The sequence below is a fragment of the Azolla caroliniana genome, unplaced genomic scaffold (genome assembly GCF_043228905.1).
Source record: "Azolla caroliniana isolate FFs.n. ecotype wild unplaced genomic scaffold, voAzoCaro1.0.p SCAF_2, whole genome shotgun sequence".
NCBI classification, from domain to species: domain Eukaryota; kingdom Viridiplantae; phylum Streptophyta; class Polypodiopsida; order Salviniales; family Salviniaceae; genus Azolla; species Azolla caroliniana.
The window spans coordinates 27,413,169-27,431,331 of NW_028230437.1; the positions used below are offsets into that span (position 1 = coordinate 27,413,169).

Consider the following 18,163-nt stretch of genomic DNA (forward strand, 5'->3'; position numbering starts at 1 on the left):
TGTGTTGTACTTAGCATTTTCCATGGATTTCAGTTTTCAAATTCTTAATAAATTAGCATTTGCCTAGATTGAGCATATAACTATTTGTTGATTTATCGAGATACTAACAATGTGAAATATATTATACATAGATATGTACATACCCACTTCTTCACACACACACACAAAGCAACACATATAATAGAATAATGTCTGATTTTAGGTTAGTTACACATGTTTCTTTGTTAAACTGATATTTGGATAAATAGCAATAATTATTTTACATTAGTGGAAGCACCTTCTAAAGGGGGGGTTTATGTCTGAATTTGTGGTGCATCTCGTCATATTCATGGACACATAAAGAATGAGAAATGGTGGTCCTATTTGACATATACAATCTACACGATATGCAACCATAATATTTAATGTCACTAATACAACCCAAGGTATCAACATTTGACATTTGCAAAACAAAGGCCAATAAACAATGGAATTAGAAGGAATGATATAATGATTGGGCGATCATTGCAGAGGAAAAGGACAAGGGTGGCATTAGAATAGAGGGTTTGATACAATAACAACTTCAATCTCATGTTCTCATGAGTGGTTAGATGTAGATAAAACCAACCTTCAAAATTATTTCTATCCTTTATTTAAGACAATAAGCTACTAACTTGGATGACCAAACCATCCCCTGCATCAAATGTACTACTAATTTTGTTGACCACTTGTTGCGTGTGGAATCTAAAGGGACACGAAGAGCAAGCCATACCATGAAATCAAGTTGAATATTCCATGCTCACCCAATGAGTTAATTCAATATTTTAATAGTTTGCAAATTTGTGGGGTTAATAATACACACAACATACTAACAATGCGAAACTCTAGAAAATGATACCTTCATGTTCAAACATACTTGTGAATCTTGGTTAAGAACAAAATAAAATAGAAGATACCATCACATGTACTTCCATGTGCTTTAACATCATTTATTACTCGGAAGTATTCTCTACAAGGTTCGACTAATTGGTACTTTCTATTTTATATTCTAAGCATGAGCAAAACCTTCAACTTCCCATTTTGTGTCCCCATGAATACATAACACAACACACACACACACACACAAGATAAATGGGACATGTGATTTTGTTATATGTTATTCGATGATATGCTATTGTATATTTCTTGTGAAGTATGGAAATTCAAGTATATTTCTAAGGATAATAAAGATCTTAACTTTGAGCTATATAGGTCTTATCACAAATGTAAGCAATGTACTCTAAGTTTGTCTAATTTGCTATGTGTAATATTTAGGGAGAATCCTAGGGAGGAATATCTATCATATATCATGACATACAACAAACTCAGTTACTCAAGATTGATATAAAATACACAAGGATTGATGACAAGCATAAGGGTGTTAGTTAAATGAAGGTGTTATCTATAGGAACACAATAGAGAGAAATGCCAATTGGGCTACATTAATGTGAACTCTTGAAGTCCAAGTATGAGAAACTTAGGTCTTGGAGGGATATGATCATTTTGGAGAGTATGTGGTAGGGAAAGAACTCTTGTATACTGGGTAGAAGAAACTAGTGAAGCAATGACCTCCAACACTTTTTGTGATCTTGTCATTGGTTGTATTATTTATGTGGTTGTCATGTAGGATCATTGAATTAGGTTGAACAACATGGGAACTTATGAACTTTTACCATTTTTAGAGTTGCAGTCAACCAAAAAGCTTATTGATTATTACAATATATTGGATTCAATTTTTGTATCACTTCTATTAACCATTTTGCTTCCAGGTAACATGAGTTTGCATATATATAAGATTTCATTAACTTATTTTACCTCAATGATACCTCAAGATATTATTTTGGGCTTTTCAATTTGTATTCTATGATGGATTTACTTCTTCTTTTTATTCCCCCAAAAAATCATTCCATTAGTTATAAAATCTTACAAATGAGATTATTATGTACAAATCCCTGTAGGGACACGATAGTTCCATCTTATGTGGATGCCCATTGACTCAAGAAAGGGAGAGGACAACCATTATTGGATGAAGGCTATTCGTTGTCTTTCAACTCCATCGAAGCCGCCCTTGAGGCAGTGGCTACAACCCGTCTACACCATTGTTTCCATAGAATCCAAAGAGTTATTGGACAGACCAATTCCAACACAACTTGAGATCTATCATTAAGAGGAGTTGAGTGGACATTGCCGATTGTGGAGAAAAAAACCTCTTGTTCTTTTATCACCAAAGTCATCCCCTCCTCCTGATGCTCGTATCTGCCAATTGGGGCCTTGCACTTGGCATAATTGCAACAAGCGGCCAACCCCCCACCATAATCAAAGACATCCATTTGAATAATGTCTACAACTCTCATTGAGCATAACTATCCATATAATTGAAAATAAACTATACAAGTGACTTTCTTATTCAATCAGTAAGATTCATTATGAAAATTCATCTATTTCATATGTAAAACATGAAATCGATATCCATAGGTTCTCGTAGCTAGGTAGCCTCAAGTGTAGGGAACATTTATGAGACTCACCATTTATGTTATGAAACGAGGAACAAACATGTCATATAGTTGTTACGTTGTATATAAAGAATGGCCAATTGCATGAAACTATAGTAACTATTCCAAACTCTTAGTCAAGTGACAAGATGTTAATTATTCAACGTTTAATAGGGAGGATAACTTCACACTTACTAGTCAAGTGACAAGATGTATGAGACATGGGGAAACAATGTGCGGTAGTTAGTAAGGATTTGAACAGACAACAAACCTTATGTTCATAGCCTAATGGTTTATACCAAGAGTTAGCTTGTTATGGTAAATACAAGAAAATAAGGATAAAGGAAAGATATTCCAAAGAGTAATCATTGATCAAATAGTAGAAAGAGTAATCACTAATAAAATAGAATAGGGATAAAGGAAAGATATTAGAAAGGAACCAATCAATGTCAAACAATAATTTTGCGGGGGAGGAGAGAGGAGTATCAAATTGATAAATGATTGAAATAAATATATATTGAGGAAAGAGAAGGATAATCAAAATGCTATACTTTAACATTGCCCTTTCATCGCACCCAAAGATGCTCCCTAAATATAAGCCTTCGAATCAGGCTGATGAAAACAACTCGCCTTTTGCAATAGTTAGTGCTAATTAATAAAGAAGATGTGCAATTTTTAGAAAACTTTTTAACAAGGTGCTCATCGTGAGTACAACCAAGTTTTATGCTGATTACATTTTCTCAATGCGCCCTCGCAAAACGAGCAGTAAGCACTTTGCGTGTCGAGGGTGGAAACTTCAACCTAGACTGAGAGGGGCCGAACTCAAACTCATCAATGTCACACAATCTGGTGCCACTTCCCTCCCGCATTTTGGGGTTAGGCCCAAAACCATAAAGCGAAGTTAGGGGACCTTTTATTTAACTTAAATGCTAGCCCAATGTGGGAGCCCATCCTAATTTTTTAATGGAAACCCTACATTAAAATGACATATGAGTCTGAATCCAATCTACGTCTGCAAGTCGCACTAGAGCACAAATGTGAAAGCATCCAAATGTATCAATGTCATATTGGGCCTGTCTTTTTGTACAGATGCACAAAAGGAAGGAAAACAACGCGGATGTGTGTGATTGCTCTTTACTTGAACTCAAACGTCTTGCTACCAAGAAGCCGTTTAGGTCATAAGCCACAACACTGGAGGGTCTCTATTTCTTCCTACAAGAAGAAGAGAAAAAAAGAGAACTACACAGGAAGCATCGACAGCCGCTCGGAGGCCGAAAGAAAGGGTCGGGCCGACACAAGAAAACATGCATTGGGAGAATTAGATATTGTTTTTTGTGGACATAAAGAAAATGAGCATCATGTGAATCCACCTTTAGAGAGAGAGAGAGAGAGAGAGATTTTCATTTTAAATTGTGGAGGGTACCCCTACAATATATATATATATATATATGTATATTTATAATGTATATTTATAAATAAGTAAATAAATAAAATTTTCTGCCTGCCTGAAAGAAGGATGGGTTTAGTCAATGTGTGAGAAAGAAGAAGCAGACACAGACAAAGAGAAGCCATGGATCCATGCCTGTGATCATGCAGAGCTCTTCCCCTAGCTGTTCTACTGCCTTTCTCTCTTCTTTTAGGGTTTCTCCTTTTGTCTTTAGTTTTTCAAGTTGAAGATAACAAAAAAGAATGATATCCGCTGATGACCATGAAGACAGTGATCATCACTACCGTCGTTGCGAGGACAGGATTCATGAGCAGATAGAGTTCTCCTCTTCAACCTTTGATCCGAACCTCGCTGAAGCCGATGAGATTGTTGCCCCTTCTTCAAGTTATGATGATTTCCTCACACCGCTTCCTCAACATTTGCTCCCGGATTTCACTACAGGTCTCTGGGATGTAAATCCTTCTTCTTCTTGGTATGTATATCTATATGTACATACATACATACATTCGTATGAATGTGTATGTATATTCCTGTATGTATGTATGCACGTATGTTAACATTTGTTTCTTCTTGAGTGATTGGAAAGATTCATGGATAGTGTTTGGGAATGTTTGTGTATACACTTCTTTCTTCTTTACTGTTTCGGAAATTGTTTCCTTTGCTTTTTGGAAAATATTTGCCTCGAAATTCTCCTTTTTACTCAAAATTTGGCAAATGTTTCTTTGATTTTTTTGTTTAAAACTTTTTCTTGGTTAGTTTTCCTTAGTGATTTTTTCCTTAGTCTTCTTTAGAGAAATACTTTTTCTTTTCATTTTTCAGGAAAATTTCCTTTTAAGTGTTCTTCTCTATGTTAGAATTCTGGAAACGCTTCGATTAAAATTTCTTAGTTGTAGTGTGGCGTATTTATTTGTTAGCATCATACTGCAGACGAGCTAAACTCTGTTGGCAGCTTTTTGAGAACATATGTTTGGGGAACACCATCCTGAAATGTTACGGAGCAACAAAGCATTTGGCTGAGTCTATGCCTTACGGACTTGCCAATGAATCTATGCCTTAAGGACTTGCCTATGAATTTATGCCTTAGTTCGCCATCATTTTCTTCTTATGTCCTCTTTTATGCTTTTTTCACCACTAGTCTTCCCTCTTTGCTGTTTTAATAGGTAATGCTGCATTCTCCAAAGCTTTTGTTTCTTCATTAATTGCTAGCCAAGCGTTCTGTTTATTAAAAGTGTTGATTGTGATCTGGTTTTCTTGTTTGAGTGTATCATTACTTTATTTTTGTGATTGCAGTCTTGCTGTGGGTGGTAATGTAAATGACCGATTGTCTGCACGAAGGTCTCTTAAAGCAGATAGGGAGAAAATAAGAAGGGATAAGTTGAATGAACAGTTCTCAGAGCTTGCTAGTTCTCTAGGTAAATGATGTTTTTTGATGATATGTACGGAGAGAAGATTTTCTTTGATATTCTGGGCCTCCTTGATGATATACTTTGTTTTCGTTTTTTGTAGAGCTAGATTGGCAAAAGAATGACAAAGCTACTATTCTAGTTGAAAGTATCCAACTAATGAAAGACCTTCGGGCAGAGGTGAAGCGGTTAAAGATACAACATGAAGCTCTTCTGGAGGAATCTCGTGATGTGCGTGAGGGCTTCATGTCCATGAGTTTAATGTCTCCTAATGCAAAATCCTATAGAAAGCTTGTTATTTCAAGAATGTGGTTCAAGATTACCAATTCACTAATTTATGAATTCTAGAATTGCATTCAAATTCTCAACCCTCTAACTCAAGCATTTAATTTTATCTTTTAAAAGCTTAAACAAGAAAGGAAGGATTTACGAGAGGAGAAAGCAACCTTGAAGAATGAAACGAGTCAGCTACAAAGCCAGATCCAAGAATGCATGCCATGGTTGGGTTCTTCAAGGATGATTGATGGAGCAACTTTTCCTTACCCATTGTCTCTTCATCATCCTTATCAAACAAATCCTCCCACAGATTCTAGTGCGATATCAGGACCACCTCATCCCATCCTTCCACCTACACCATACATGCCTATAATGTCTCCTCTAGGAGGAGGTGGAGCATTTCATGTGCCTTCAGGTACTCCATCCTATGCTATGTTTGGGAATAGATCTGGAGATGGTGTAGGGATTCACCCTTATTCAACTTATGCAACACTCTCACACACACCTTTACATGTGGAGAGGCCATATGCTCAATACCCTTCTCCTCTTCAACCTGTTCCTGGCTACATTCTGCCCTCTACGTTGCCAGTATCTGAACATCATGAAACCTCAACTTCATCCTCGAATATATCTTTGCATAATCCTCAGAATTCCAATTCACATCAACAGAGGAGAAGTGGAACTTCCAAAGGTGGCAATGTTCCTCCACATCAGGAAGAAAGTGCGAGATTCCAATCTCCTATTACTCAGGTTTGTTGTGACGGGATTGCCTGTTAATTAGTTTTTCCTTTTGGTATATTGGATTTTCCATAGAATTTAGTGACCATTAAATCTGGTTTGGTTTTATCTTGTCATTGAGTTTATTATGTAGTTAAATTTCTAGATCTGGTTTGCTTTATAATTTGGAGACTGGAATAATTTATTTTGATGTTTATCTTTTGTTGATTTGCCCACTGTAGCTGAGCTCATAGTATGATTTTTCTCTTTTCCTTGATCAAGATTAGGGATCATCAGTCAAGGAGGATTACTTAAATTCTAGTTTTACTCTATTAAAATGTTGTTTTATTAATCATAGTAAATGCCATGCATTTTCGAACACTTAATTTGAAATAGTAATAAAAGGCCACTCATGTGCAAGCTGACCTTATGACCTGTTTTGCTTGTTTATTCTTTTAAGACGCCAATTCTGGAAATCACATTCTGATATTTTAAAACACCAATCCATGAAATTGGATGCATTCTGATATTTTGAGATACAAATTTTATGATTGGGATACCATGTAGTCTTTCAACATATAAATTTATGAAATTGAGACCATCCTGGTCTCATAAGAAACACAAAATAGAAGCATTCTGGTCTTTTGAGAAACAAAAAATTGAAACATTCTGATCTTATAAGAACAAACTTATACATTCTATAAAAAATTGATACAGATTCACACACAATATGTTGTTTAGCTCTACCATTGACATGTTGTGTGATCTATCTATCTTTTTTATTTGTTCATGCAGGAAAAGCAGGATAATGCGAGGACAGTGACGTCAAAATTACAACATATAGAACCCACAGAGCAATGTATCTTTTCTACGCTTATGAAGAAGAACCAAGACTTCTCTCCAACTGAGACTGACCTATATATTATTATTGATGGAAACACACTTTCTGGTAAAAGCTTGTCAGAAATGGAGAGTGAGATTGAACTTGATGCCATTCTGAGGCCACCTGCTGCATAAGTAACCTTTTGGGAATGTTATTATCATTGTAAATTGTATATCAACAAATAAAACCATTGCTAATTGTGGGTTTGAATCATACATCATGATATATATACCCACAAGAGATGTGTCTAATTCAAGGAAGCATTGGGATCCTCATAAAATTCTTTGCTAATTATGGATTTGAATTGTTCATCATACATCTCCAAGAGATGCATCCGATGCATCTAATTCAAACAAGCATTGGGATCATTTTGTAACAACTTTGATCTATAGGCGTCCATGTTATAGTATAGAAAGTGCTTGTCTGGCTAACTACCAATGCATATAAAAATGTGAAGTTGATATATGCATATATCAATTTTTTTCTACCGAGCTAATGTACAATATCCAAAAGAATGCGTTTAGTAGGCATTGTTTACTATGCCATTACTCTTTATTTACTTATAATAATATATCACTAATGTGATCCTGGATTCTGGGTGATTTGAAAGCCTAGATTGAGGTAGGCTTTTGATTCGTTTTTGGATCAACCACATGGTTTTGGTAGGACACAATCTATTCCTATTCCTGCTCAATCTAGCCCTTCACATTTAAAAATTCCATTTTGTTGTCATATACCATTCTGCCTTTTAGATAATAGGGACTACTATATTATATACAAAAGGAAAGCAACATGCACCTTTCTTTAATGATATATCGAAGAAAGCTTATGACAATATACATTGTATGTGACCAAAAGAAAATCTGTGATAAAGACTTCCACACATTTTAAAAAGTCGTTGATGTAGTTCCAAAAGAGCTAAAAGGCAAATATTATTAGTTTCTATTTGCACTTAGTTCAGAGGTTGGGACTTCTATGAAGTTTTTTTTATTCAAAACTACATTATAACCTACCTATTTTGTGTTCAGGGATCAAACTCTTGTAATAGGAGAAGAATGTTGTGTGTCTGATAAATGATCCTCCAAGTCTTTTGAAGTTTGGATACCTGTTTTGTCTATATGGCCTGAAGTTTTTGGACTTTCCTAGAAAGTGGAAGCATTTTCTACCCATATTCCAATTTAGTAATGACATGTGATTGAGTCGGTGATTCAGAGAACTTCTATAAATCCCATTTGTGCCCAATACTATTTAATAACAATTCTCTCTAAAGCATATATTAGGGATGCTAGTCATTCAAAATCCAAATTACAATGAAGCTTCATACTAACAACGTGGAATGATATTTGGTGATTGTTTTCTTACAATGTATCGAAGGTAGAGTAGATTGGTAAAGTGATTGATTAATTATCCATGGAATGACAATGCTTAACAACAGTTCACAACTTATAGAGTAGATTGGTAAAGTGATTGATTAATTATCCATGGAATGAAAATGCTTAACACTTCACAACAATTTATCTTGTTTTGTGGTGGAACAAAGTTCTTTCTACAAGCCCCCTTAGGTTTATCTCCTTGTTCCCTAACTTGTGTTATAGGCATACCTTGTGATAACTAACCCCTCAAGAACACCTTGCCTCTAAACATACATGGTAAATGTTGCAAGCCGTGATATCTTCACTTGAAAATAGTGCACTCATTGCATCAAATGTACACTTTCACTCATGCATCATGCAATTTATTCGTTGAACATTGTAAAATCATGCTCAATACAATGGCTTAAAATTTGGGGGTTTATTATGTAATAAAAATGGTGCATTAGAACATTTGTTTATCACACTTTTGATCATGCATCATATGCAAATTATTGTAGATATGAATGGTACGTTTAGATTTTATCTCTTTGAATAGTTAGATCAAGTAACAAAAAAGTTAGTAGTTGCAACTAGGGCTTGAAATTATGACATATCTTCACCTAAGACATGAGTATAGATAATTAGTGCCTCAACATTCAACTTATATATGATGTTCAATAGATTATGGCAATATTTCCTCAAGTGAAAAAACTACACATATATGAGCTACGAACACATTCTCTATAGGTTGCATGTTGAGAATTGAAATAGTCAAATGTGTCAAAATGCAAGAAGAAATGTTATTAGTAAAACTCAATAATAACATCAAATTAGCGAATGAATGTGTTAAATATAGTATTTAAATATGTCTTGCTAATGAGTCTATAACATCCCCAAAGGTTTATGTTGCTCGAGAAGTTTTTGTATCAACCTATTGCCAACCAAATATATTAAAAAGAAGCATAGATATGGACTTGACTTTTTCAGATATTGAACAAACGTCATACAAATGATACCCTATACAATGTATGCTAGAGTTTTGAGATCGCATAAGCATGCCATACACTACATGGTAAAAAAGTCTTGGAATTGAATATATCCCATCATCTCTTTGGAAGGAAGGTCTACACCCATTACAATTACCCATGACAGAATCTACACAATGGAATGGAATATGTAAGTGCTCTCAAGCCATGATGTTTCTAATTGTCATAGAAAATGCCTCTTACATCCCATCCAGTATGCCTACAATGCGACAATTAGATTCTAGGAACAACATAATAATATTGATCGAAAGTTCAATAGACAATTAGTGATCAACGACATTCATACGAAAAGGAAGTCCTTGTCCCTAGATCTGTTCTATTTATTACATACCATGGGAGCTCAATCATTCATTGATTCTACATGGGGAGCGAAGTTATGGTCGATTGAGAGTAGACTTGTCTGTATGTCTATATCTAGTGTTGGGTTGGGGAATACATACATACATACATACATACATACATACATAATTGTGGAGGTTTTACAGCCCAAACTTCTGATGTTGATTCACTTTTCATGCCTTCCAATTATCCCAATGCTGACGATGATGCCACATCATGCCCATATGCATACAAATGGCTCCTCTTCAGCAGCAGTATCAGCAAGTAAACGTTTCTTTTCATGAGAATTCATCAAAGATCAACTTCTACCATACTCCTCTGTGCAAAGATGGACCCTTTCACTGACATGGAGATACCCAGAGATCAAAAACCAAGTGATGGGATATGTTTTTTCGGATATCCTAAACCATAGCCAAGACCCAAAATGAGGAGGAGGAGGAGGAAGAAGAAGAAGAAGAAGAAGAAGACAATAGAAAAAAGAAATATGCCATTTCGAGCATCTATTGAAGACCTTTGTCACAGGTTGCATCAATGCAGACAGAAGAAGGACCTCCAGGAAGCATTGAGTTTATATGAATACATGCAGAAAGGAGGTTTTGAATACCATCGATTATTTGGAAACAGCGTTGTTTTGATGCTTACAGAGATAGGATTTATAGACATTGCATGCAGTGTATTTAGAAAGATAAACTATAGAAATGACCGAGCTTGGTACGTTCTCATCTATGGTTATATCAAGGCTAAGAAGCCCCAGGAGGCTCTTCAGTTATACCAAGAAATGGAAAGCAATGAATCAATACAAACAAGTGGTCATATATATGTTGCTATATTGAAAGCATGTGCGATGTTGAAAGATCTTGAGAGAGGAATTCAAATACATTCGAAGATAGATAAACTTGGTTTGCTAAGAAATGATATTTATGTTGGTAGTGCTTTGGTAGATATGTATGTGAAATGTGGTTTAATTGTTAAAGCGCAGAAAGTGTTCGATTTTCTCCCATTCCATGATGTTGTGATGTGGAATTCATTGATTCATGGTTATGCCAAATATGGTCATGAAGTTGAAGCGCTTAAATGCTTTGAGAAGATGCAACTTGATGGTATTGACCCTACGGTCATAACGTTTGTCTGTGTCTTGAAAGCCTGTGGTCCTATAGGCGATGTGAGGAAGGGTGTCGAAATACATGATGAGCTCAAAAGAAGAAAACTATTGGAAGGAAACATTTTCCTTGGAAATACTTTGGTTGATATGTATGTGAAATGGGGTTGGCTTGCAAAAGCACAAGAAGTGTTTGATAAACTTCCGATCCGAGATGTAGTTACTTGGAATGCACTCATTGCTGGATATGTTGAGCATGGACATGGAAAGAGAGCTCTTGAATGTTTCAAACAAATGAAACTTGCATGTATTTCACCAGATCCTGTTACTTATATTTGCACCTTAAAAGCTTGTGCTAGCATAAGAGATATCAATAAGGGTTGTGAACTGCATGAGGAGATCTCCCAAAGAGGTTTCTTGGATCAAGACGTCACCTTAGGGAATGTGCTTGTAGACCTGTATGCTAAATGTGGCTTGCTTGTTAAAGCGCGCAATGTGTTTGACATGCTACGAGTTCAAAATGTAGTCTCTTGGAATACACTTATTTCTGGATATGTTACACATGGTCATGGTGAGGAAGCACTTACGTGTTTCAAAGAAATGCTAAACCGAGGTTTCGACCCAGACAATGCCACATATATTTCAAGCTTGAAAGCTTGTAGTCTTATAAAAGCCTTAGATATGGGTCAAGATATACATGCTGAGATTGAAAGGAAAGGGTTGTTGCATACAGATGTTCTTGTTAGCAGCATATTGGTTGATATGTATGCTAAATGTGGCGTAGTTGCCAAAGCACAAGAGGTATTTGACAAATTTCCAATACGAGGTCTTATTGCATGGACAGCATTGATCTCGGGATACACTGAAAATGGTCATGCTGAAGAAGCACTCAATTGTTTTGAGAAAATGAAACTTGATGGTTTTTCACCAGATGCTATTACATTTGTCTGCAGCTTAAAAGCGTGTGGTAACTTGAAAGCCATAGACAAGGGTCAAGAGATACATGCTGAGATTGAGAAAAGTGGGCTTCTAGAAAAAGACCCATATGTCGGTAGTGTTTTGGTTGATATATATGCAAAATGGGGCTTGCTTGCCAAAGCATGGCAAGTATTTGACGTAATTCCAATTCGAGATGCAATCACATGGAATGCACTAATTAACGGATACTCAGAACTGGGGTATGGTGAGGAATCTCTGAATTGTTATGAAATGATGCGAGTTGAGGGTGTTTCTCCAACTGTTGTCACATACGTTTGCACTTTGAAAGCTTGTTCCAACATAGGAGCCATAGACAAGGGAAATGAAATACATTCTGATATTGAAAAAAATAGTCTCCTAGAAAGCGATCTTTTTGTAGCTAACACCTTGATCGATATGTATGCCAAATTTGAAATGTTTACAAAAGCAAAAGAAGTGTTTAACAAGCTTCCTGTTCGGGATGTTGTGTCATGGAATGCACTGATTTCAGGTTATGTTGAACATGGTCATGCTGAAGAGGCATTGGATTATTTTAATCAGATGCAAGTGGATGGTATACCTGCAAATGCTGTTACTTTCACTTGTGCTATGAAAGCTTGTGGTAATATTGCGGCAGTAGACAAAGCTTCTGAAATACACACTGAAGTTGAAAGGTCAGGATTGCTTGAAAGAGATGTTTCTGTTGGTAGCACTTTAGTAGATATGTATGTTCAATGCGGATTGATCTCCAAAGCTCAAAGTGTGTTTGATAAACTCCCTGTTCGAGATGTGGTCTCATGGACAGCATTGATTGCTGGCCATACTGAACAGGGTAATGGGGAAGAGGCAATTCAATGCCTTGAAAAAATGCAGTTTGAAGGCTTTCCCTTAGATGCATTCATATTAGTTTGCAGCCTTAAAGCTTGTGGTAGTATAGGGGCTACAAAGAAAGGGCAAGAAATCCATGCTGAAATAGAAAGAAGAGGTTTGCTAGAAACTGACCTTATTGTTGGAAATAGCTTGGTCAGTATGTATATCAAATGTGGCTCCTTGTTTAGAGCACAAAGTGTTTTTGACCACCTTGCAGTCAGAGATATAATATCGTGGAATACTCTATTAGGAGGATATACCCACCTCAGTGAAAGTGGCAATGTCTTTGATACGTTCAATAGGATGGTAGGTGAAGGTATAAAACCAGGTCCAGTAACATTTCTCATTGTTCTTAATGCATGCAGTCGTAAAGGTTTATACCAGAAAGGACAGAGTTACCTTGAATCCATGAGTAAAGACTATGGGGTAGCTCCAACTTTAGAGCACCATACATGTATCATAGATCTCCTTAGCCGTAAAGGTCAACTAAATGAGGCAGTATCAATTATAAATGATGTGCCCTTTTCTCCTGATCTTGTGACTTGGAAAACGGTGCTTGTTGCTTGCATGAAGTCTGGAAATGTGGAATTTGGAAGACAAGCCTTTGAGCGTGCATTAGTCTTAAATGGGAAACATGCTATACCCTATGTTATGATGTCTAAAATCTATGCAGAAACAAAGGTTGAGTCTTGAAACAATGCCTGTCAGAAATTTCATTACTGTTGGTACAGAGTTAAACAACCATCAATGGATGGATATAGGACTTCTTATGGTCACAAGCTTCCCAAGTCATTCTATCATATGGTTCCTCATTATTGGCATGCGGTCTCCTCTACTTGGGAGTTTTGTTCCCTTGGGGTTTCAGTTTAATGTTCCTATTCAGCAGTCATGGATGTTGGCATTAACTCATTGAATTCATTATTTGGGCTCACAATAAATGGAAAATTTTGACTGACCAAGAGGCTACATGAAAAAAAGTTGGTGGAGATTTTGTGACACATTTGATAGTGGTAAAATTACTCCTTCACACCTCAACAGTACTTGGTTGTTTGATGGAACATTGACGCCTGAAGGGGGCTTCATTGAATATTGGCATTGGTGAACTTTAATAGGTAGTGAAATACTTACAGCCCCGGTGACAAAGAGCTGACAATGTGAACTCTTGTCAAAGAGCTGACTTTTGTTTGTTGGGCGAGTTTTTCAATTAATTTAGGTGAAACTTGCTTCGAACCCCAGGCATGACAATTGCATTGACTCTCTGTTTTCTACTAGGCAAATCATCTGTAGGAGGGTAGGCAAGTGGTACGGGCCTCTTAACTTCTTTCCAGCTTTCGTCTGACAGAAGATATCACTTGTTTTACCTGCAGTTGGTTGGGACCATAATAACATAACAGTGGAGGCCACTGACTCTATTAACCTTCTGGCACTAGGCTGGCCTTTTGTTCAACATTAATCTTAGTGCTTAGTGCATAAAAGAGCACATTCATCCAAATCCATTTGTTCCAGAATAACTTTAAAATGTCACTCAGTTCATTAATTTCACGTTATTCTATTTGAGGTCTTATTCCAGGCTTGTTGGGAGCACAACTCATTGCCTGGCATCAAGCCTTTGGTCCCCATCCTATTTAATACATCCTCAGCCTTAAGTGATTGACCTGTTGCAGTATAAATGTTTGCCAACATTATATAAGGTGTTGCATTATCTGGATCAAGTTTAAACAAAGCCTCAGCAGCCCACTCCCCGCGCCTTACATCTAAGTTGTTCCTACAGGCACTCAACATTGTGAGCCATGATACAACAGTTGCTTGAACTCTCATACTAAGAATCAATTCCTCAGCCTCGTCTAATCGTCCTGATCTCCCTAACAGGTCTATCATGCAATTATAGTGATCTATCATTGGTGTGATTCCATAGTCATCCTTCATAGATGCAAATTGTTGGCACCCCTCTCGAACTAAGCCAGCATGGCTACATGCTGAAAGAACATTAATAAATGTGATTTTGTCTGGAGTTACACCCTCTTGCTTCATTTGTTTAAAGACATTCAATGCATCTTTTCCTCTCCCAATTTGCGCATATGCTGCTATAATAGAGGACCAAGAGAACACATCTCTTTTCTGCAATTGCTTGAATAGATTCCAAGCTACTTCTACACTACCACACCTTCCATACATATTAACCAGCTCATTTTGAATCATATCATCTGATTTGAATACACTGCCCGCGACTCGCGAATGCATTCTTTTTGCTTCTCCAAGGATAGCCACGTTTGCACATGCATCCAAATTGCTTATGAAAGTTACCCTATCTGGCATTGTCCCCTCCAGAAGCATTTGTTCAAACATTGCCAGAGCTCTATTTCCCTGACCATTTTGAGCAAGAGAGGATATAACGGAATTCCATAAGATGGCATCACACTTGTCATTGATTGAATGGAATAAAGCAACGGCATTGTTTGCCTGCCCATTTTGAGCAAATGCAGAAATCATTGCTGTGATACATACCATGTTATGCTCAGGCATTCGGTGAAATATCTCCATTGCATGATCCAAGCATAGAGACTTTCCATACATGTTAACAAGTGCAGTTCCAACAACTAAATCTGATTCAAAATCACAAGCAATTGCAGATGAGTGTAAATATTTTCCTGATACTAAGTATTGTTGGCCAGCAGCACAAGCCGAGAAAACACTTACAAATGTGATTTTGTTCGGCAACGTACCTTCTTGCTTCATATGGCCAAAAAGTTGGATTGCCTTCGAACCTTGCCCGTTACTCACAAATATTGATATCAAAGCATTCCAGCTAGTCTCATTATGTGTATTCATATCATCAAATACTTTGTTTGCATCATCCATGTGCCCACATCTACCATACATATGAACTAGAGCATTTCCGAGTGTTATATTTGATTTTGATTTGACATCTAAAGTGTAACAATGAACGATTTTCCCATCAATAAAAGCAGATAAGGTAGCGCACACATCCAGCAAACTCACTAGAGTGACATCATCTGGCAACATGTGTTGATGCATTCGAAATCCAAGGGTAAGAGCTTCCCGTTCCTCTCCACTCTTAGCATATGCTCCAATCATGGCATTCCAGGAGACCACGTTTCTTTCTAACATAGCATCAAACACATCTCTTGCATCCTCCAAACTACCACACCTTCCATACATACTAATCAGAGCATTGCATACCACCACATCATAATCAAACCCATTCTTCTTAATGCATCGATGTATCTCCTTCCCTTCATTTAGTTCATCTCGACGGATGCATGCTGAGAGTATACTAATGAATGTCACTCTACTAGGGACGATGGCATCACCGTGTTGCAAGAGATGAAAAGCTCCTAGAGCCAGCTTACTCTTTCCATATAGAACATAAGTGTTGATCAATGCAGTCCACGATACCACATCTGGTGATGGCAAGTGATGAAACACCTGGATGGCATCATCCAAGTTACTACATTTGCTATACATGATGATGAGAGAGGTCCCCATAGCCACGTCGTACTTGAGTTCACTACTCCATATTTGAGCATGTAAACGGCATCCCTGGGGAAGATGTGATCGATTCACGCACAATGAAAGAAGGCTCGAGAATGCGTTCTTTCCTGGGATAAGAGCTTCAGAGAGCATCCGGTAGAAACACGTATGAGCATTGCCAGGGCAGCCAAGGCGGGCACATATGCCAATCATGTGATGCCACGTGGACGGGTGATGCCGGGATGGAGGATCCATGGCATTAAAGAGGGAGAAGGCGTCTTGGATACAACCCAACTTGCAGTACATTTGGACCAAACCTCTCTGTGTGAGGCAATGGAATTCATGATCTTGAGGGAGGGATTTGATGATGTGGGCATGAAGAAGCTTACCTTGTGAGATGCTGTTGGTGGCATGGATGGGGCCACATAAGAAGCTTGTGAGAAGAAGAACTGATGAAGAAAACTCTGTTTTTCTTGTGTGCATAATATATGTATATGGATCATGATGGGCCTTCCTCTACCTCCTCCAAAAATCACTCAAATCTGTGAGAGTCTCTCGTTCAAACCACATTTACAGTCTACACCAAACCTATCGATTGAACTTTAAACCCCTCTTCAGAATTTGCTAAAATGTACCATCGTTAACTTGTAGATTTCATAATAGGGAAAAGTACCAAGATACCCCTTGATGTTCGTCTATTTACCAGAATGCCCCTGGAAGTTCCAAATTTACCAAACTACCCCTATGTCCAAAAAATTACACTTTATAAAGTAATTATACACTCAAATCTACAAGCCCTATTTACCAAAGATGGAAGAAATGGACCCGAACTAGCCCTATTTACCAAACATTTGAGTGTATAATTACTTTATAAAGTGTATTTTTTTGGACATAGGGGTAGTTTGGTAAATTTGGAACTTCCAAGGGCATTCTGGTAAATAGACGAACTTCCAGGGGTATCTTGGTACTTTTCCCTTCATAATATTAGCGACTTTTGCGTCTCTCATATTAGCATATAGAACTTTTGAAAATTTTATGTATATCCCATCTCATCACTTGTTAATTGTTGGGTGGGGGCCGTGAACCACTCAAAAGTTGAGATAATTATATAAGATTGGAGATGATCCGCATTGAATTCAAGTGGTTCGTTGAATATTTGATTTTGACCAGAGTAGTTTGCAAGGCATAGTTAGCGCTTCATTTTGGGGTGATTAAAACTTAATAAGAGATGTCTAGAGTTCGAGGATTTAGCTTTTGCGTCTTGGTTTAATCTTCGATATTTTTGGATAGTTTACTTTTATGAACCTTTGCAAATAGTAAATTTATTATATGATTATCCCTTCAACTACCTACCCATGCCAAAAAAAATGCAAGGGCTATGTTGCTTAGGCCTCATTATTTTATCGTTACCAAACAATCGATGATCAAATGTGTTTATGGTGTGCTTCTACACTCCATGCAAATGTGATGGTGAGAAAGAGCGTTTGCTTTATATGATTACTAGCAAATTCTGCTTGTAAAGATGGAATAGATATTTTGATGCTCATGAACAGAATTCAATAGTAATCAATAGCCATTTGATCCCAAAATAAGCTCATCACCCATACGTTAATATTATGGGAATGGCAAGATGCGTGGTCTCATAAATCTCTATATTTGTATAGTTTCAATAGCTAAACAACAAGGTCCCATGGTGTAGTGGTTATCACGTTCGCTTTACACGCGAAAGGTCGCGAGTTCGATCCTCGCTGGGGCCACTTCTTTTCCCTCCG

At 37.1% G+C, this 18,163-nt stretch overlaps 3 protein-coding genes and 1 non-coding gene across 5 annotated transcripts; 3 read left to right on the top strand and 1 right to left on the bottom strand.

Annotated features, from left to right (window-relative positions):
• Positions 1-4,127: 4,127 nt before the first annotated feature.
• On the top strand, positions 4,128-7,725 carry LOC147867973 (uncharacterized). 2 transcript variants are annotated; one of them, XM_087315899.1, is made up of 5 exons: positions 4,128-4,429; positions 5,248-5,369; positions 5,464-5,591; positions 5,766-6,386; positions 7,155-7,725. In XM_087315899.1, exons 1-5 carry the CDS (start codon positions 4,200-4,202, stop codon positions 7,368-7,370), a joined length of 1,317 nt encoding a protein of 438 aa, XP_087172025.1. In that variant the 5' UTR covers positions 4,128-4,199; the 3' UTR covers positions 7,371-7,725. The 2 variants fall into 2 exon arrangements, with proteins under 2 accessions (XP_087172025.1, XP_087172023.1); XM_087315897.1 differs by having other exon boundaries at positions 4,131-4,429; positions 7,149-7,725.
• A 2,715-nt stretch (positions 7,726-10,440) lies between these two features.
• LOC147867974 (putative pentatricopeptide repeat-containing protein At3g01580) lies at positions 10,441-13,750 on the top strand. Its single transcript, XM_087315895.1, has one exon. It carries the CDS (start codon positions 10,458-10,460, stop codon positions 13,590-13,592), a length of 3,135 nt encoding a protein of 1,044 aa, XP_087172021.1. The 5' UTR covers positions 10,441-10,457; the 3' UTR covers positions 13,593-13,750.
• A 688-nt stretch (positions 13,751-14,438) lies between these two features.
• LOC147867975 (pentatricopeptide repeat-containing protein At5g39350-like) lies at positions 14,439-16,986 on the bottom strand. Its single transcript, XM_087315896.1, has one exon. It carries the CDS (start codon positions 16,872-16,874, stop codon positions 14,439-14,441), a length of 2,436 nt encoding a protein of 811 aa, XP_087172022.1. The 5' UTR covers positions 16,875-16,986.
• A 1,089-nt stretch (positions 16,987-18,075) lies between these two features.
• Positions 18,076-18,148, top strand: TRNAV-UAC (transfer RNA valine (anticodon UAC)). The gene has a single exon. It is a non-coding gene; the product is annotated as a tRNA-Val (tRNA).
• The last annotated feature ends 15 nt before the right edge of the window (positions 18,149-18,163 follow it).